Source organism: Clupea harengus, chromosome 20, assembly GCF_900700415.2.
Source record: "Clupea harengus chromosome 20, Ch_v2.0.2, whole genome shotgun sequence".
Classification (NCBI taxonomy): Eukaryota; Metazoa; Chordata; class Actinopteri; order Clupeiformes; family Clupeidae; genus Clupea; species Clupea harengus.
Window position 1 is genome coordinate 25,237,529 of NC_045171.1, and position 21,658 is coordinate 25,259,186.

General features: G+C 39.0%; 1 protein-coding gene across 2 annotated transcripts; it reads right to left on the minus strand.

Annotated features, from left to right (window-relative positions):
- Nucleotides 1-1,926: 1,926 nt before the first annotated feature.
- On the minus strand, nucleotides 1,927-13,983 carry phykpl (5-phosphohydroxy-L-lysine phospho-lyase). Of its 2 annotated transcripts, XM_012834899.3 has the most exons (12): nucleotides 13,813-13,982; nucleotides 13,594-13,712; nucleotides 11,049-11,208; nucleotides 9,029-9,103; nucleotides 8,848-8,935; nucleotides 8,628-8,744; nucleotides 8,443-8,525; nucleotides 8,136-8,361; nucleotides 7,049-7,203; nucleotides 6,289-6,378; nucleotides 2,981-3,111; nucleotides 1,927-2,810 (listed from the first exon to the last, which is right to left on the minus strand). In XM_012834899.3, exons 1-12 carry the CDS (start codon nucleotides 13,869-13,871, stop codon nucleotides 2,749-2,751), a joined length of 1,365 nt encoding a protein of 454 aa, XP_012690353.2. In that variant the 5' UTR covers nucleotides 13,872-13,982; the 3' UTR covers nucleotides 1,927-2,748. The 2 variants fall into 2 exon arrangements, 1 of the variants encoding a protein (XP_012690353.2); XR_004166001.2 differs by lacking the exon at nucleotides 1,927-2,810 and having other exon boundaries at nucleotides 7,054-7,203; nucleotides 13,813-13,983.
- Nucleotides 13,984-21,658: the final 7,675 nt, after the last annotated feature.

The following is a 21,658-nucleotide window of genomic DNA, read 5'->3' on the forward strand; positions in this document are numbered from 1 at the left end:
TTCAGTGCAGCCATTTAAAGACATAGGTCACACAGTTTGGTTTGATCCTTTCTATATGTCACTAGCTCTTATAATCAGGCTTAGGGAGTGGGTGCTTAATGCACGTGGTATGTGTAGGGTTAATAACAGGCAAAACTACTTTTGATTTTAAAGATGTAAAGAGATGGGAAAGAAGGTTAGGATATGAGGTGGTGTAGGAGGAAGATCTTTAGTGGTCCAATGGAAGGACACACGTGCAGTCATATGCCTGTCCAAGATCCAAACATTTTTTAAGAAAGGATACAGTCTGGGACAGAGTAGTAGTTTGCCAGCCATAATTAATGATTACAATAAAAATCATGGGCGGCGTTGTTAGGTCAGATCAATTGATAAATGCCTATAGTGTTCTTCAAAAAACACACAAGTGGTTTTCACGTTCTGTAGGTTGGCTAGGTATAGTCAGCTAAATTAGCTCGTCAGATGGCAGGTATAGTCAGCTAAATTAGCTCGTCAGATGGCAGGTAAAGTCAGCTAAATCAGCTCGTCAGTTGGCAGTCAGATTTTTGCAGATGCAGTTTTGCAGTCACGGCCTTCAGCAGATCCAACACCTTATCCGTCATCATTGTCATTTCATATGGCTCATGTTACTGTACTGGAGGAGTGACCTAAAGCTGTTGGCTTTGATACAGAAAATTTAAGATAGAGAGGAAAACCAAAATGGCTTCCACGGCCCCAGAGGGTGAAAGGTTTTGTGTAGTTAGTGAGCAGAACTGATTCTTGGTGTGGCGTCTGGCCCGAAGGCGATGAGTTTAGAGATTAGGCCTATGTCCATTATGTCTACTGTCAATCATCACCAACTTCTCTCCTGCGTTACACTTGTCATTACCATTATAGCACCACCTACAGTACAGTAAGCTACACCACATCCAGTCTTATATCTTGCTTAGATGGTTAAAACAACTTACTTTGCTAAACGACCATTATGTCTATGTATTATGGATGAAATGTCAAATGGGGTAATGAAAATATTTTACTCGTTCAACATTCTTCTTGTTACCACAGCTTATACAGTTATCAGAATTTGTTGGAACATTCTGAAGAGCCGTATAACAAAATTTGATTCATTGCATGTTTGGATTTTGACTTCAGCATTTTCAATAAACTGTAAAAAGGCCTTTATTCCCTCTTCTTTTCCATCAATTCACACTTACTTTGCAAAATGATTGTGTAGTGAGCAGAGGGGGCAGTGGAGAGTGGGGACTTACCTGTGGAACATCTATCTCATCCATATGTATGATATAGTCCACTGACTGACTGAAAAAAAGTGTCACTGCAAACTTATAGAAGTTTAGTAACAAAACTACATGAAACTGATGAATGTTTAATTGCCTCTATGTAGCTAACACCCGTGGCTACAATGTTCAGAGCTCAAAGGTCTTGGCGACAAAGGTTGACTTATAAAGAGTGGCTTAATGGCAGTTGTTTTTAATGACTTTGCGAAAATGCCTGATGCTTAGAGCCATTAACTATATGTTGCAAGTCAGTTGCAACAGAGCTACAAATTGTTTTTAAAAAAGTCAGATGGCAGTGTGTCAAGACGATTTAAAATGTTGGACTGTTTCCTTTGGAGTTTTTTGATTAATTGTATTAAATTGTGAATATTGTTTCTAGGTGATCAAAAAGATGGAAGTTTCATTGTTTGACTGTTAATGGTGGTGTTAATGTTTCTCTGTGAAAAGGAGTTCTGGGGGCAGCTTTTTTGGGGGGTGTTGGGGGTTGTAAGCTTGTCAACAATGACAAATATAGTGTGGGATGTAGTTGTCTAGCCCTGCAGAACTCAAAGGCTTTGTTTTATAGAGGTCAATGTGTTTTCTCTGCTTACGCTTTCTGCATTCTCTTTTCAGGGCTTTTACCATTTTGGTGAAGTAAAAAAAAAAAAACATTTTGTAAACAGAAATGGAGTTTATTTGAACATGTGGAGTGATCAGGAAATCAAAGAAGACACATAAATGATTAACAGTCCTTAATCATAACAGAAGAAAAGTGTCAAAACCTTTCGAAATAACCAGATCCAAAGTGTATAGGGTCTTTCATGTGTTTGCGAGAGACTAAAATGTCAAGTATTGCAAAAAGTTATTTGGCATTATTGTCCATATTATGATAAACAGTTGTAATCAATGGAGATGACTTTGCTTAACTACTGTAAGTTATCAGTAGCATTTGCAGTATCTTGGAAGTCTGTAAATAGTTATAAGTACAATTTTAGGAGCAATCTTCAATATGAAACAGAGGTATTCAAAGAAATAAAATTTACATTATTAAGTGTAATATAGTACTGCAGAGTATGCATCTACGTACACAGATCTGGTCCATAATGTATCCATTACCTATTTGGAAAGGTATTCTTCCTGTGATCTTTGCTTTAAATTAACTGTTGAGCAATTGTTTTTCTGTCCAAACAGTCCAGCTTTTCTTTTTCGACATGACATATCACTACAATGTTGAGCTGTGGCAGGGACACAGCACTCCAAAGTCATGTTTTTAGTCTAAGAAGGTTGCTAAAGCTTTTCTCAGCTTTAGCTCAGGATACAGGGACATAATTACATTCAGTATATTTAAACTAAAGTTATTGTCTTCATAACAACAGGTTGTTATTTAATGTAGCAGATAATTGTTGATGTGAGGATGAGAATAACACAAAAATTAGAAGAAAGAAAATGACAGGCGATTTGTACAACCACAGTTCTGTGAATTCATTTTTCCTCAACATTATGAAGTGTTTATCAGATGATCCTCGTTGAAAGACTGTTGAATTTCATCCTTGGACCATTCTGAAAAAGAGCAGTCTTAACAATGTGAATTATGGTTGTACATTCTTTTCCCATTTTGAAAACATTTAGTAAGATCCCAACTATGTACTACATTGCTGCTAACTGGAAAAGCAAAATTGTGTGTATATTTATAAAGAATATCTAGTTTGACCCACTGGCACGGCTGTTACCTGTAAGAATCTGATCAATTGCCTTGGCAACCCGCTCTGCATCTTCCATACTGAAACACATAGGTGGTTTGAATTTGATGACACTTTCCCAAGGACCATCAGTGCTGACACAGATCCGTTCATCTTTCAACCTAAGTGTAAACAAACAACATTAAATAAAAGGTTATTTGGAAAGGTCAAAACATAGTCACATCAGATTATAGTATATCCAATCAGATGAATTAGGTCAAGGTTGAGATAATAAATAAGCACCTTATTTTAACAATGTTATGTTATTGAAATGAATATATATTGAACACAAGAGTGTAAAAGGTGTCAATGGATTCTGCCAGCAGAGCTCAGTTACTTTCTGTCCACACTTCTCTTCACGAGTAGATCTATACGAGTATACACCATCACAATCTTTACGCGTTATGTACAGATTTGACACATTATATATTATGAACTGGAACATGGGTTTAACTGAAAGGAAGCACAATTCCTGATAGAGTAACAGAGAAAAAAAGAGGTTCTCCGAATTCCCCCACTGTAAAGTTATATTTCCTCTTCAAGATCATGCCATTTCTGTGTGCATTTGTATGTTCCTCAACCTCCGCAGGGACAGTATGATGGGAGAAGGGGGTGTGGAGTGAGTTGGTTCCCACACTAGGACCCGTTAACTTTAGTTATAACCTCCTGTTCTGCCTGTTTTGCTACTGTCCCGTAACAAAAGGTGTGCCTGCTTTTAAATATTTCTTTCGTTCCTTTTATATGCTAGTCATTTCGATTTCTGTTGTAATATTATCTTGCACTGGATGCTGCAGAAATTTGCAGAAATTGCATAATTGTGTATTCCGATTTTTTCATTTAAGTCGTGCACTGCTTAGTTTTCCCATACTGTAGCGTGTTAGTGTTGCTGCAGGTGCATAGCGATTAAAGGTAACAGCGTTGGTGCTTTCCTGGCACGAGCAAAGTTTGTTTTAGCACCATAGACATTGTGTATAACAAGCAAATCAGTTGCAATATGATGTTAGCATGTGGTTAACCTGTTTTATTTGGCGGGAGTTCAGAAGTAGCTTGCTCACTCCTTTCCCTTTTTATTTTTTTCCCCTTTGATATCAGGTATCATCACCAATATATATCTATATTGCGGTATATATCCACTGTAGTCATGCTGTTTCTGTTAAATGCCTCATTTGCTACGGTCCCGGGACAAGAGGAGCTGTGATGTGGCTTGCTTGCTCCGGGCCAGTCCGGTTGTGGAGTGACCTCATCTTTACCATCTACACAGCAGAGAGGGAAAGTACACCCCTGTTTTACTTATTGGATGCATGCTTTGCAGCCAGTGGCATGTATTATGCTCCTGTCACTTTGTTTTCTAAAACTAAGACCAAATAGTAAAATGAGTACTGTGAACAACATGAGTACTGAGGTAATATATATATAAATATAGGTCACACTCTTTTGTATTTTTTTCAGGTTGTGTCACGGCATCATGCCACACATCTGTGGTCACATGTTTGTTTATGTAAATAAATGTTATATTATTATTATATTGTGATATAATACAGTAATATAACTACCAAGTTATATTTTATATTATACCGGCCACTTCATTAGGTACACCTTCCTAGTATTGGTCTTTGTTCTTAGAAATGCCTTAATTCTTTGTGGCATATTCAACAAGGTGCTGGAAACATTCCTCAGAGACCTTGCCCCTGTTGCTTTTGTGCTTGATTTGAATTGGAGTTGCTGCTGATTTGCGGGCATCTACATGATGCATATCCCCTGTTCCACCTTGTCCCAACTATGCTCTGGATTGGATTGAGATCGGTTGACAGGGGTGGCCATTTATTTGTAGTGAACTGATGATATGAGTTTTGTGACACGGCGTGTTATGCTGCTGAAAGTAGCCATGGTCAGCAGCAATACTCAGCTAGGCTGTGGCATATAAATGATGCTCAATTGGTGCTCAAAAGCGGCCCAAAGTGGGCCAAGAAATGATCCCCCACACCACATGCCTTCAAAATGAATTTGAATATGATACCAAAACTAGTTGCCTGATAAAACCATATCTAATGTTGCGAAGCTGAGCAGTTGAACAGGTATACCTAATGAAGTGGCCGGTGAGTGTATATATATATATATATATTTACGGCTGACAACTTGCCAGATAATGAGTGGCAGGCCCATGTTAAAAAGGAAGAGGCCCCTTCGTGCAGGACAAAAATGATGCCAATGACAAGACCATGGGTGTCTGCATGGATCTGCAAGCCCTCCTCCTCCGCCCCAGATTGAAAGCGTAGGCTCTTTACTACAATACAAAACTAGCCGTCCACAACTTTACAATTTATGACATGACATGGAAAGGGCATTTAGCATAAAATGTCAGGACACTAGTCCATCCCTTCAGTGTCCAGTAGCTAGGTATGGTAGTTTCTCATCAGGTGTTATATTAATGATGCAGATTCTTTGTGGATGAGAATCCCATTGAACTGCATGTCTACGGCTTCCGTGGGATTTTTTCTTCCTTTCCCCATATATCCGGCCCCGCCCCTTGTTCAGAGATGCGTTGCCCACAGGATCTATGTATTTCTTTTACCTGCTGTGAGGTGAAGTGTGTATCTAGATGTGTGAATACAGTTTCTGTGCCCAGTTTCTGTGCCTAGTTTTGTGCTCAGCTTGTGCCTAGAATGTGCCGGGATTGGGATCTTGAATGTGCCACGCAGGTGCCTAGAGTGCCTAATTGCTGGAGTACTTTGAGTACTGTCTGTATTTTGATTTGTGTTTGTTTATTTTGTAGACACATGTTTTGGGCTCGAGTTCCCCCCTTTGTAAATAAATATATATATTTTTATAAGAGCTACCATCTCCTGCACCGTGTTTATCCCCATCTTCACCACCAAGTCCAGTTGTCACATCCCAAAAACGTGGGGTGACCGCCTCGGTCCCTCACAGCTTGATTTGGGTAATTATTTGGTTAATAATACAAAGACACATCCAAGTATTGCAACAGGGGTCCAACTAATGGCAATGGGGCGGGACACACTGCATAACTAGAGCCACAGATGCTCACCAACGGCCCGATATTGGCCAAAGGCATAAGAGCTTATTCCTCACAAATGCTGTGTTCAAATTCATATTTGGAATCAGTCGTGTGGAATCCTGCTGAATGCACTGCCTGAGCTCCTATGAACCTCCGTTCAATGCTGATTTCCTTACAAACCTTTGCTCGGGGCTCAGGCATTCCTGGTTGCATAAATATTTCTGTATCCATCACATCAGTATCTAGCATATCTACCTACAGCATATCAGTATACATATCTTACTTCTGAACCAGGTGTGCTGCCTCCAATGTAGCTGGGGTTCTTTCTGTTTTGTCTTTCACCATCTCAAACCCAAGAAACAACCCGACGCCCCTAGAAAAACACAGCAGTCAAAATCACAATTCCTTACAGGTACAAACAAAAGAAAAACGAAATGACTTAATGGGCATACACTTTTTATTGCTGAGATTTGTTTCAATGTTGTTGAGAGCCAGGGCTCAAAGTGGGCTGGTATGCCCCAGTGCGTATTACCAGAATTTCTTTGACTTTCCTGCAGGTTGCGCTTAATAGGAGGCCATGTTTAAAAATGTTTACTGCATATGGATACTACACAGAAACATCTGGTATTGAATCAGGCTGTACACCTCTTCCAAGCTTGGATGTTCAAGCATAGATGTTCAATCAACAGCACAAGAAAACAAACATCTTTGTCCTGTGTATAACTGAAATGTCTAGATAGCTAGTTGTCTGTAATGTCTCTTCGTCTGCCAGATTGCACCTGAACCACCAGAAATATGATCAAAACGGTAATACGATCAAAACTGACAAAAATGTCCTATGTTTAAATATGTTTTTTTTAACACCACACTGGACTTGAACCTGCATCTTTGGACATAGAAGGCAGGAATGCAAGCAAAGACACTAAAACCTATGTGTCCATGCGTCTGTCACTAGCATTTTACTTACTTTACTGCTATTCTCTGTTACATAAGCAAACACACTTTATTTAACTGTGATCTCATGTTATATTCACAGCACTTACCGCACCTCTCCGATTATTGAGTGTTTTTTCTGGAGTTGTTCGAGGAGTTCTTTTAGATGGCGCCCAACCCGAGTCGCATTTCCTCTGAGATCCTCTTTTTCTATGACATCGAGAACAGCCAGTCCAACAGCACAGGACACAGGATTACCACCGAACTGCATATATATATAAGCAGCAAAAAGACGAAATAACTATATAATATTTTATTTCTTAAATAACATTTAGCAAGAGACATGATTAAAAGTTACTTTCAGACACAGCATCCCAATGCTGTCCTTTAGTGTATATCTTAAGGGCGAAATATACTTCTACGACTCCGTTACTCCGTGGTCACAGAGTTTGCCTCGACGGACTCGTTTTCATTTATGGTTCTCCGATGGTTGTGGGTGTTGCAAAGCAAAAAAAAAAAGATGGCGGCGGACCAAACTCTGTAGATGGTCGTGTTTGTACATAGAAGTTGTTTGTTTGACTTATTTTTGCTTAGAATTTTTTTTAAGTTACCGAGAAACAGACACTGTGCAATGTAAAAACCCTGTTATTGTAACTGAAAAATACGTCTGAGGGGATTTGCGAGGTGTCTGAGCAAGCTGTCTAATGTTGGCATACTACTACCCACAAGGTAAACAGCGATGTATTGACGGATTGACGGAGTCGGATGGTTAAAAAATTTGGGAGGTGCATGTCAGGCCACGGAGAGGTGCTCGGAGAGGGTTTGGGGAGGTGCATGTCAGGCCACGGAGAGGTGCTCGGAGAGGGTTTGGGAGGTGCATGTCAGGCCACGGAGAGGTGCTCGGAGAGGGTTTGGGGAGGTGCATGTCAGGCCACGGAGAGGTGCTCGGAGAGGGTTTGGGGAGGTGCATGTCAGGTCACGGAGAGGTGCTCGGAGAGGGTTTGGGGAGGTGCATGTCAGGCCACGGAGAGGTGCTCGGAGAGGGTTTGCAATGTCGGAGAGGGCTCTCCGTGTCTCCGTAAACGGACGACCATAAATCAGCCTTTACTCATTCAGGTTTGTTACAGTAAACATTATCAACTCAATGACTATTTAGATGCCAATGTAAGTAAATAGGAGAGAAAATGACAAACTAACTGTATTGAAGTATTCCACTCCATTGGACGTGAAGGCTCCCGCTACGTCTTCTGTTGTGGCCACACAAGCCAGAGGATGACCATTGCCCATCGGTTTGCCCATAGTCACAATATCAGGACAGAAATCTTCCCCCTGCATCTGAAAGGCCCAGAAGTGGCTCCCGACTCGACCAAAGCCAGTCTGGACTTCATCAGCTACGTATACACCACCAGCAGCTCGGATGTATCTATGTGGGTAAATCGATTTCAAATACTAAATACTGAAAGCTAAAACATTGATATTTTCTACTCTAATCATTTCTACTCACTCCGCCACCTTTGTGCAGTATCCATGGGGCAAGATGATCTGTCCTCCAACACTAGGCAAGGACTCAGCGAAGAACGCAGCAATCTATTCAAAATAACATTAAAAGAAAGTAAGTATGTAGAAAGGAAGCAACATTGTTGAAACAAAACATTTGTCACGAATCTTTGGAATGGTTTGAGTTCATACCTTACGGCCTTTGCTTTGTACTTGATCAATCACACTTTTGAGAGTGTCAGCATAAGCCTGCGCCGGGTTGGGATGATCCTCCCTGTACATCCCCCGGTAGGTATCTGGCAGAGGGGCCTGCAGAAATGAATACACATTTAGTAGAAGTAGTGGTACTCTAGAGAATATGTTCTTAATCCCAGATGAGATGAGATGAGATGAGATGAGAGATGGTACATACCACATGCACCCATTCTTTTTGGCCTCCCAGCTTTTTAAATTTGTATGGGCTAATGTCGATAAGGGAAGTGAGGTGGCCATGGTACGCACTGAAGAGAAGTGGCAAAGCAGCTTGTTGATCTCAGTTTTGAAGAATAGTCTTTGATTGCAAAACGTTTGATATTTAAAAAAAAAATCCTTACTGTTCCAGCACAATGATATCTTCATTCTGGGTATATTGACGAGCAAGTCGGAGTGCAAGATCATTAGCTTCAGAGCTAAGGATAAAGAATGGAGAGTATCATGTTACACACAATCCATGTATTGGGCAAACGACGGACAAGCATGCTGCAATTAAAATGAAGCATTCTGAAATAAAGAAGGCACATACATTTGACCATTCTTGAGGAGGCTAGAAAGGTAGTAAGTGATAACAAATGGTAGTGACATGAGCCTTATGTTGAAAGTGTCAAATAGCAAACTAATAGTTTAAGATTATTCAAAACTACTGTATATTTTTAAACAACTGCATTCAGCATGGTTTTTAGTGTATTCATGGATTCTTTAGCAACATACCAAGTTAAGAATTCTTCAAAATGTTGGTGAACATTACGTAAGATTTTTTTTTAGAATTCCTGAGCCAGAACTTACATTACATCATTAGCTCAGTGTTGACAAGAAATGTAGACACACACAGAGATTAAAATATCTGAACTGCAACAACCACCAGTCAAATTGCACATCAGTAAAACACTCTACAATTAACATTACAACTCTATGAATGCAAAAACACTTGAATGTGGTGCCAAAGCACATCAATGTCTTCAGCAATCCATACTGAACCAGGAGAAATTAAGCAGACTGACATTTTTTGTCTTAAATTATAGTCGACAGTCAGTTTTCACACTCTCACACATATTGAATGAAGCTGCAGGTTACAACTTTCACAGGTGACTAAATTTGACGTTGGCTTTGCCTTAACTAGCATCTGGAAAGTGCAAACTGAATTAAGAAGATCAAATGAAAATGCCTGTGCCCTTAACAGAAATAAATAACAATGTTCCATTTAGGTTGGGGCAATGCAATATGTTACTAACCAAACCGGGGTCAGGCTGGATGGTAACTAGCTTTGTTCGCAAGCAAGAGGAGGAAACAAGACCAGCAGCAGCTGCTTCTCAAATAAATCAAGGGGAAATGAATGAACTGGAATGATGGCAAATGATGATGACTATGAGATCAGACATGGTGTTGTATTCTGAGTGTGAGTGCATTGTTTACTTGGGCGCTACCCACATCATCAGTTGTGCTGCTCATCCCACAAATGCATGATTCTTAGAAGTTGGACATCATTGTAAAGGTAAATAAACAGGCTTTCCAACGATATAAAATACAATGCCATTTAGCATTGTAACAACAGAGAAATAATCGACCAAACACACATTTCCAAACTTTTTTTGCCGAGTTTATATAATTGCCACCACTGACATGTTTTCTGTACCTACTCTTCTTACCCCTGTAACAGTAACCCTATGAGCACACTGTATACCCACTAGGCTGTTTTTGTATGTATCATGTATATACCATATTATGTTTGTTTTTACATTATGTACATCTACCATGTGAGGGACAGAGGCGTTCACCCGACTGACAGGAGTAAGCAGTGAAGAGGAAAAAAACACGGTGCAGGAAATTATGGCTTTCTTAGAAAAATATATGATTATTTATTTTGCTGGGCAATCTCTCCAACAGCCCCAAACATATATACAAAACAAATTCATTCAGCAAATCCATGTGTACGAGAACGCACATTCAGTCTAAGAATCAGTGGCAATCCTGTGTCGGGGGAGTCACAGCTAAGAACACTTTGGCGGTTTAAGAACACATTTCCATGCGTTCATGAATCCGGCGGGGATCTTTCTTAGGGTTGGTCTTACGAAGTTCGTAAGAAGACATTTAAGAAGACACTTAAGAACATTTTCCAGAAGGAGGTCCAATGTGATTAGATTAGGTTCAAAACAATACATACATACAATACCAACACCAGGAACAAATGAAGCTCACGTCTAGCTACACCTTGAAGACATGGCCGTCTTCAAAATTTAAGTGGAGAGGACTATCGAATGAACTGTTAAATTAAATTAAATGTTAAGTATGTTTCTGAAACATTGCAAGTGCAACAAAGTTTGGCTGGAGCGCACACGTTCTGACCTAAGGTTGCCTTACCCTGAGTTGACAAAGTAGAAGACACAAATCTTATCTGGCAAAGTGGCAGAAAGGCGAGCTGCATAGGTGACTATATTATCATGTAGAAAACGGGTGTTAGTGTTGAGGAGCTCCATTTGAGATGCGGCAGCTTCAGTAACATCAGGATGGCAATGCCCCACTGTTCCAAATGAAAACAACACACATTAATACACCATAAATTCACAAGAACTATAATGTTGGGGCTTAAAGAACAAATTTAAAGAGTCACAGTGAAACCTTATAACACTATTATAACAAAATCTGTTAGTATTTATTGCCTCAAAATGAATTGTCTATCAAAAGACATGTTTTTTTTTTTTTTTTTTTAAATGTATAGCACCTTAATTCTTCACTCAGAATAGCATATACAATAATTAAGGATGACACTTTTCTTGGCATGGACAATATCTTTACTAAATTCTTGCTCATTCACTCACTTTCTGCAGCGACCAAACTACACACCACTATGCGTCTGCTAAATAATTGACCATTACCATTACCTTTACACATGTAGTTGGCATTATCCTTAGCTTAAAGAACAGGACAGAGTAGGAGAACTGCAGGCTAAACAGGCTTCGCAGTTATGTTCTGTGAGCTGATGGCTTGCAAGTCAGAAACAATACCCATCATGCTTTGTTTTCAACTTCCTCACAGAGATGCTGCAGTGACAACAGATGCAGCAAGAGTTTGTCTTTCCTCCAGGAATGGGTTTGCATTATTCTTAGCCTTATATCTCTGACCTAAATCTCCCAAACTAATCTCTAATGTTAGCTATGCTACAGACAATTGTGACATACAAGAAATAACATAATTTACTTTACGCTAGTGAACACATGCTCTTGAAAAGGACGATAAAATCGAAAACATCATCGGGGTTTAGATATAGCCTAGTAACTGTGTTGTAATGGCACTAGTTTATGTGCGGCGCGCAGCGCGCTTTGATACGGATATTGATACTGATATTGTGTGTATGTGTGTCCTACGTCAGGTGATGAGTTCATGAGTCATGAACAAGCAGCAGGTTGATGAGTTACTTTAATAAACAAGTCTTTGGAAATAACTCCCGCTGATTATTTACGTTCGGTAATTCTACAGTAACTTCAAGAAGGAACACAGGAATAGTTTTGAGTATATATTGAGCTGCACAGTCAAAGCCTACAGCTACACACATTCTCAGCCCAATTCTTTAAGTAACACTATGTAACAATTTTACCTCAAAATAACAGCTTCAGAATCTTTTTGGTGGTACTCTGACTTGTAATACGAAGAATGGTGTCTGTGCCACTGCCACAGCACACCTGGTATTGCAATATGTAAGAGTGGGGTACAGGGCACGAGACCTTCGTAATGCTTTATGTCAACACGTAGACCCATGCGCTAGCTATAAGAGGAAACTAGTGCAGTATTCTCTGTATGGACATTACTCTGCCTTGTCAGTCTACATCATTTTGCCGTTGTTTTTGCTGGTTCAATATCCATCAGCTTGACAACAACTACACGAGTACACTGTCCATTTGGGGGTCTCAAAGCATGAAGTATGTATGACAGAGATGTAAAAGTGAGCTACACTCCGCAACTTTAGTGGGAGGTCAGTAGCAAAAATATAACAATCCTTGTATAATGGGGCTTCAAAGTGAACATTTGTCTGCTTCAAGTACGTCTGCCTCTCTCGTTGTTCTTCAGTCACCTGGCATATTTGTTTTATGATTATGCACAGTCACCTGGCATATTCATTTTATGATTATTCACAGTCACCTGGCATATTCATTTTATGATTATTCACAGTCACCTGGCATATTTGTTTTATGATTATGCACAGTCACCTGGCATATTCATTTTATGATTATTCACAGTCACCTGGCATATTCGTTTTAGGATGCCCCCTAGTGGACACTATATATTGGCAGTCTCCACTCTATTTCATCAGATTACAAAATGCCATAAACAGTTATACATTATTTATATATTTACAGTTTAAATGGGGAAGTCTAACATTTATTTTGCAAAAATAAGTATAGAAATGTGTCGATGGCTGCAGTGCAGAATGGAGAAATGCATGGGTAAAACAGAGGGAAGAATAGGCTGTTGTAGTAGTTCTTTTAAATGAGCAGTTTAAATGCCCAGTGAATGTTATGTTGATCGTAGCGGCACTGGTTCGTGTGTGTGTGTGTGTGTGTGTGTGTGTGTGAATGCAGGCAGCGCATCGGCTCTAGGGGAAACTCATCACACTTTGGCTGGAAATACCTCATACTCAGTGCAAATAAATGTCCCCTTAGGGAACAATAAAGATAGTCTACTGTAGCTACCATGGCTGTTTTATTTAACATAGCTACATTTCTATATAAAAAAAATTGTTGTGATAATGGTCCAAAAAGAGCATTTTCTTGGAGGATCCCCCCCGAAAGAAAAATAACCTTAAAAGCTTTGCAACCAAACTTTGTCTGTAGCAGTGACATGTGGACAACTCATATTAATACAAGTTGTAAGCTATTCATTGAAAATAAAAGAGGAAAGGAAACTCTACCGTGGTGTACGTTACTTATGCAATCCAGATATTCCATTCCGTTCTCGTCATACAAATATTGTCCTCGTGCCTTTAGGATTTTAATCGGGTCATGAGAAAAAAAGAGGCGACAGGACTGCCTAGAGAGGACACAGGACAGAACACCAGGTTTTCATTACTTCCTGTGTTTTTTTTTTTACATTTCACCATGTCAGTAATTAAACCGCAATAGCAACCTACCCAATCAGTCTTTTCCGCATTACCAGCGTGTTTTCTTTATTGTGAAGTTCAGCGGCCATGATGAGGACAACCGATGGCAAAAACTATCCTACAGAGTATTAGTACTTTCTCGAGGCTATAAACTGTATGAAGCCTTTCAGACACTCGCTGATTTGATCTGCGTGAACCCAGCGACAATTACTAACATTTCAATATGGCCACCATTCGTCATTTTTCAAAATAAAAGTCGAGGCGCATCATTAGTTTTTTAATTATAGAATACATACAAAAAACTCATCTACCAAACTGTAAGTGCTCCCATAGGTATACTAAATGTAAACGTAGAGAATTCAGAGCAAGCTGGAAAAAAACTTCAAGACTATTTCGTTGGTGGGAAATTAAATCAATGATCCACTAATTTAAAGTTAGTGAATTTAATGAAATCTATATTTGTATTACTTTATTTATTATGTCCATCAGTTTGTGTGTGTGTGCTTTGTTTATTTTCTGCAAATATAATATACACATGGCCCATGCTACCGCACATGCAGGCCACAGCCATAATCATCATGCGCCAAAAGCAAATAGCTACTGAACTGTGATATAGGATAAATTTAGACACAGAACAGACATTTTTTTCGACATAGGATAAAGTTAGACACAAAACAGTTTCATTTTTCAACATATTAATTGTAGAAATACATTGTATAAGCCTACCACATTAAAATTGACATTAATAGTGGCACGTGGCTCAAGTGCTTGCACTGCCGCCTCACAGCAAGGTCATGGGTTCGATTCCCGCATGGGGCGCTGTTGGCTTTGGGGGGCAGGTCCTCCCCAGACCTTCAGTGCTCAGGTTGGCTATCTCCTGGGTCTTTCTGTGTGGAGTTTGCATGTTCTCCCCGTGTTCACAGGGGGTTTCCTCCACTTAGAACCCCAACAGGAAAAACATGCAAAAGAACAGAACACTCTTCGTCGGTCCCTGACCAAGACAGACGGTTCACCTCACCTGGTCCCCAGGCGCTTAAAAGCTGCCCACTGCTCCTGGGGTCCTGAAGGAAGGACAGTCCGGGATGGGATAAATGCAGAAGATAAATTCACAAACGACCTCAGGCCTGCGTGTGTGCCCTGTGTCGCCTCCATGTATTCACGTGTGTTGCAGTGTGTCGCTTGTGCGATTAATGACAATTATTAATAATTATTATTTATATAGACATACAACTTATTGATGGATTCTTAGAAAAAGGCTTACATTCTGTATTTGATTTCATATTCAAGATGACTGTGCTAGAGGCCTATAACTTCCATTTCACCTTTTAGGGCGTTGTTCATCATCTTTTGACACAGTTTCCAATTTAACCCCCTCAGCAACACCACACTTTATTCGTCTTTGAGTAACGATGTCGATAGCCTGCCGTGCCATGGCACGGTCTTCCAACTGTTAACAAAGTCTGTAACAAACTGAAGAAAACCTCAAAGACTTGTTTCCCCAGGGAAACTCAGGAACTCACACAACCTCCAGTCAAGGTAAGTGTAATATGCCATTTAATTAAAATTAAAATATTTAATTGCGATTAATCGCATTTATGTCATAGTTAAATTTGTATCTATTCTAAATGTCCGTTCATTTATTTATTTTTTCCATCATTTTATTTTAATTTTAATGCCCTTATCAACATGGAAAAGTGGATTGGCTTGCTTTATGCAAATGTTTTATTTGATTGAAAACCAACATTGCCAAACAGGGCGGTACAAAATAAAATTATAAAGTGCACATTTCAGGTAAACAAGGTCTCAGCCTATAGTGCCATGGCTTAATATTTTCTTTTTTTCAAGTTTGCTGGGAACATAGCAGTCAGGCCTCTTATTTCAGAAACAATGAACCGTAACAGTTAGGTTACCAATAAAAGGTAAGCCTACTACTTCTTTGCTTTCAGCCAGCTGCCTGTTGACATTTTCAGACAACAGTGAAGCTCGCTTCTTTTGCACAACACAACTTTTAAAAGTAAACTTTCCATTCAGAAGCTTTTTATCATATATTTCGCCGTATTGCGCTCACCATTCACTCAAACCGTAACGTTAGCCAAGCCTACTACACAGTTTGCGAGGCCAAAAAGAACGTTAATCTAAAAAAAAAATGGGTTTGCCTTAACGCCGTTAATAACGCGTTTAACTGACAGCACTAGTTGTGCTATATAATAATAATACTTATATTTTAGCGCTTTGGGGCGTTCAGTTCACAATTGATGGCTTAAAATGAGACCTTCTAAGATTGTTGTTTGCCAGCCGTCAACCGAACAGAAGACAGAACAGAGGACTGAAAAAACAGTACTAGTTGGATTTCGACTTCTGTCATTTTATGCGCATGCTCCATGACGTCTTTAAAGCAGATTCAACCACTCCGCTCCAGCGTTTTCGTGTAAACACAGATTTCTTCTTGACACGGCTCCGTGTGAACGCGATAAAAAAAGGTACCGGGTCCAAAAAAAATTCCAGATACAGGCAATCCAGGCTCTGTGTAAACGTAGCCTAAGTTAAATGTAAGACATGTATGTACATTTTTCTCTTCACTGTAAGGACAGCGTAAACACCCACCCCTTCATTGTTCCATTCACATGGTAACGACTTGGTCATTCATTTCAGTTTTGGGGGGGGGGGGGCTATAACCCACATGTCAGAATCACCAATCTGCCTGAATCTGGCACATAGGGACTCTAAAGATGCTGGTTGATTACTTGTTGCCATGGTGTTACAGAATGAAAACACGAAAGTTTAAATCAGAATTCTTCTTCATGTTTTAATGAAACAAATACAGTTAGGATTTAAAATACAATGCCGGGAAAACATTCAAACGGTTTCAGCTGGAACATTCCTCCATGCATACATCTTTAAGATGAGTGTTCCTTGTTCTCCTCTTCTACCCCTCGTTTAGGCTTGATGAATTTGTAGTAGAACTGGTGAAGGACAATAGAACAAGATACATTTTTTAGTATGTTTAATCAAAATTGACTACACCCCCCTTTGATCTTAAATGGCATTGGAATTGCAAAGTGGTCAAGTGATAAGATAGTGGTTAGTATCCCATTTATACATCCATAAAGAAGAGACCAGTTCAACCAAACAATGGTGGAGTTGCAGATGGACGTGAAGTGAAGTGAAGTGTAGTGACCTGTTATAGCAACACATTAACAAGATAGGAAGACTGTGGGCGAGAACCTTCAGTGATTGGCCCCCAATAACAACGTGATCTCCAAAACCTGTTCGTATCAATGTATACGAAATATTGTGTCAGAGAAATTCGTAAATTTACATACGAAATTTGTAAATTGTGTTACAAAATTCGTAAACCTTGTTACGAAATGTGTAAATTGTGCCAGAGGAGACATTCGTAACAATACATACGTATGACTGGAGCGCATTATTAACCACGCCCAAAATACAACGTGAGTGAACGTCTGTCTCCGCCATATTGAATTGAGAGCTCCCTATTAATTCCATTGTACCAAAATGTGTGTAATTACTTGTGTTCTGCTTCATGAAATACTGTTTTTCTGTTATATTGTTACAATTTAACATTGATTTCTCGTTAAAAATGCAATCATAACATGTTTATTTTACATCGTTTGACCTCACAAAGGGTGTTTCTACGGGGCGCGGATCCCAATTCACTTTGAATGAGGTGACGTCATCAGTTGTTTGTTTGACCTTTTTTTGCTTAGATTTGTTTTAAACTTACCGAGAAGTAGACACTGCACAATGTAAAAACCTCGTTATTGTAAATGAAAATACGTCTGAGGGGATTTGCGAGGTGTCTGGGCCAGCTATCTAATGTTAGCGGCGTGATTGGTTGTTGACCTGTCAATCTCACTATAAACGTTTCACCATAGAAGAGCTGCGTTTAAAAAAAATAAAAAGCACTATAGCATTTACATTTCTCAACCGATTTCACTACTAATATTTGACCATCATTGAGAAAAAATGGAACAAAATCTGCAAATGTTATTATTATGACTATGACTATGTTTTTTTCGAGGTTAGATTTGATATTGATATTGGCTTGATATTGACTTGACACATACAAGCAACATAATTTCAACATCTTCGTCATAGAGGTTGATAAACCACTGACGACAATTCAATTTATTTATATAGTGCAAAAACAATACAATTGTCTCCTTAGAGGTGGTAATAGGGGAGGGGAAACAATCAGGAACATGGCAGAAAAAATGGGCAGATGTAAAGACCTAATCTTACATAAACATATATTTGATCAAATTTGAATATTTTGTGCCCTAAAGACATTACTCTCTCTACCTACAGCCAACGTATCAATACATTTTTTAATAATAATTTGAATGAATTCGTTTTTAATTGTCTTAATTTCTAGAAATATGCAAATAATGTCATTAAATATGCACTGGAATATATCAGATGGGAAGAATTACCCTAGGATCAACTGAGAAAAGTTTGGTGGAGATAATGATCAAATTGTTGTAGGGGTAGCCTTATCTCTGGCCGTTAAAAGAGCTGGGACACTGGGGTTACTATGGCACTGCATGTCCCTTATCTCTGGCCGTCATTTCAACTGTCATGTTGGACCAGAATTAAGATATTAAGATAGGAAAAGACATGAATGGTAACTAATGGCTATTTTGTGTTTCATTTACAGGTCATCCTCAAAGATGGCCGCATTACATGGTGGAAAGTAACATTGGCTTTTTACAAGACCTACATTACACTTGAACAATTCAGCTGTTTTGCTTTTGTCTGTAGGTGCTTAAAAGATAATAGATAGAGATTCATGAACATACCTACTTATTCTCAGAATAATTTAACTGCTCGATTTGAATTACTCTCTCAACTGACGTTACACAAATATTCAACAAATAATTAGTAAAACATTTCATTTATCTTTGTTAAACATTCTAATGCTGAACTAAAGTTAAACTAACGTTCAACATTATATACACAAATGTTCAACAATTCATACACATTTCCAGCGAATATTTTACCATGTTTAAACGTTATTTCTTTCTTTTATCAATGTTGAGCATTAGTAAACTTTCACTTGCATGCAACAAGATAATTGTTAAAAACGAAGGCCTAGATATTGATATTCACTCACTAAAGTCAAATGATATTGCTTTTAACTCAATATAAAGTTAAAGTCTTTTACTCAAACATGAAGTTTATTTTCACTTGTCTATGTAGCACCATCAGTCAACATCATTGACTGGAATGATATAGTCATAAGTAGGTAGTTTTCACCATCAGGTACACACAATGGTCCATAGGGGGCAGTGGTGTGCTTTGTACGGTTGAGGTTTCTGTCCTATTCAGAGAATCTTGAAGCATTTTGTTTCGTGATTTTCTGTTGGAACAGACATGTGTTTTCCCTTGCTCTTGCTTATCCAGGGCATATTTGTATTTTGCAGGTGACCTGGTGTAAATTCTGGTACTCAGTTATTTAGCTAGCTTTATAGATATCATTTTGTCTTGAAGTGTTATTCTTTTTCATTATATATTGAATTTGTCCCAAACCCCACACCAACATATACATACAGGCATGTGTGTATCTCCACGATCCAGTTTTAATTATTTTTATTTTGCTATACATGTCCACCATTTCAGCAACCGGTAAAGAGCCTGAATTCAGGTAGATTTGTGAAAGATCTGGGGAACATCAGTGAGACTTCGTATCTTCTCTGTAAGTAGCCACTGGTGACCGGAAGTGAATGTATCTCTTTTTGCTATCCAATATATGGCTGTGTGAGAAGGTGAATCTGTAGTTTTGTGTACTTAGAACGTATACTCTTTCTGAACTCGCTACAGATAGATAGACTTTCTTAGTTTGGATAGTTGATCAATTTCTTACACTGCTAAATGATGATATGTTAAAACAGGTGCAGTCCACAATTCTGATGAATACATGTTGATACCATTAAATGTGATGTCAACATGTGGCCAAGGTAAAGAGATGCCAGGTGTCGATGAATAGTAACTGAAATGGGAGCTAGTTTATCTGCCTGTGTTTGTGCAGCTGTAACTTAACAGGTAGCATGCCAACCATGTCATCAGCAGCAGGTTAGCTAGATCTTTATTTCTGGCTGTTGATTACAAATGTTAGCTTATAAAAATGCACTCTCTGTCTCTCATACACACTCAAACACACCCCCACAATTCTTGAAATAGCTTTTGATCAGCAGCGAGGGCAAGCAAGGTTCTAATGTATACTATCTACACTAGTCTAACTGCACACTTATTCAAAACATTATTATCAATTCTATGCTAAAGAAAATGTCAAATTAAATGTATTGGAAATTAAACATTGTGTTGGTTTCTATTGAAATATCTTTATTTTCTTAAAGCAACCTTCAGTGAAAATGAATGACACCCCTGCTCTGAGTGACAGGTACTGATGAACTGTAGCGCAACCCCTGGGCCTGACATGCAGTATATGACAATGCGTTAAATTGGATTTAAGGATCCTACATGTCTAATATATTAATGACTACAGAATACAACCTTCTTTGAAATGCTTACCCATTCCACACATGGCAGGTGTAGTAATCCATAAATCACCACCATACAATACAGTACCACTTCCAAATAAATAGTTTTTTTGAGTAGAATGGACATTGCCACTGGCAATTTATCAGCCTGAAAAAAAAAAAAATCAAATCAATGTCATATTGTTGACAGTAAGAACTTGGCTAATCATACACAACATACACTGGATCATAATATTTCAGTAGTGTTCTAGACAAACATGCCTGTGTAGGTCACTGCGGGTTTTCTCTGGAATCATTTGGGGTGGGGGTTGTAGGGTGGCAGAATCATACAGATTCACCAAAGAGCAATGACTATGACATATTGAAGGGCAATGACTATGACGTATTGAAGGGCAATGACTATGACGTATTGAAGGGCAATGACTATGACGTATTGAAGAGCAATGACTATGACGTATTGAAGAGCAAAGACTATGACGTATTGAAGGGCAATGATTATGCCAAGTATTGAAGGGCAATGACTATGACGTATTGAAGGGCAATGATTATGCCAAGTATTGAAGGGCAATGACTATGATATATTGAAGGGCAATGACTATGACAAGTATTGAAGGGCAATGATTATGACGTATTGAGGGGCAATGACTATGACAAGTATTTTACAGAGGAATCCATTGTGTTAGTTTGCCCATGTCGGGGCCTTCGCATGTAGGCCAATATGGATAAACTTTGAGGGTATAAAAAGAAATGTACAGATGAAATTAGAAGTTTGTTCTTTAAGGTCATGGTCATTGTTGCTAATAGGTGGCCAAGCAAAGGCGTGTTAGGAATGAATGTTTATGAAATTTGTCATTAACAATTTCTTTTGAAGATGAAATTGAGGAAGCCTTCTAATTTTTAAATGAAGAAACTGAAGTATGCAGAACACACACAAGACCAGTGGAGAAAGGTGTAAGAGGCTTTGTAGCTAAATCAATCACATCTTGGCTAGCTTGCCAACAACTTTCCTAACACAGTCAAACATCAAGCAAGTGCAACACAAGACAAAGCAAGACAGCAAATACGTTACTGAATAGTCTAGCAGAAAGAAGCCCCCTACCTGGCGGCTCCAGAAACCCTACCACTTTTCGCTCTGGGGGCATGATCGTTAACAGCAAGCAAGTTTGGCTATTGTGTTCTATCATAGCAAGAGTAGCAACTATTACCAGCTATTTTATTCAGGCTTGCAAAAAAACTGCTGTGGGCCTGTCAATGATGGCTATGAAATAAGCTAGCTGATGTTATAGCGGCCCCTCGCGGTTCAAAACAATAGGGGCAATAGTAAACCCAACAATCTCCACGTCCTTCTTCCATGC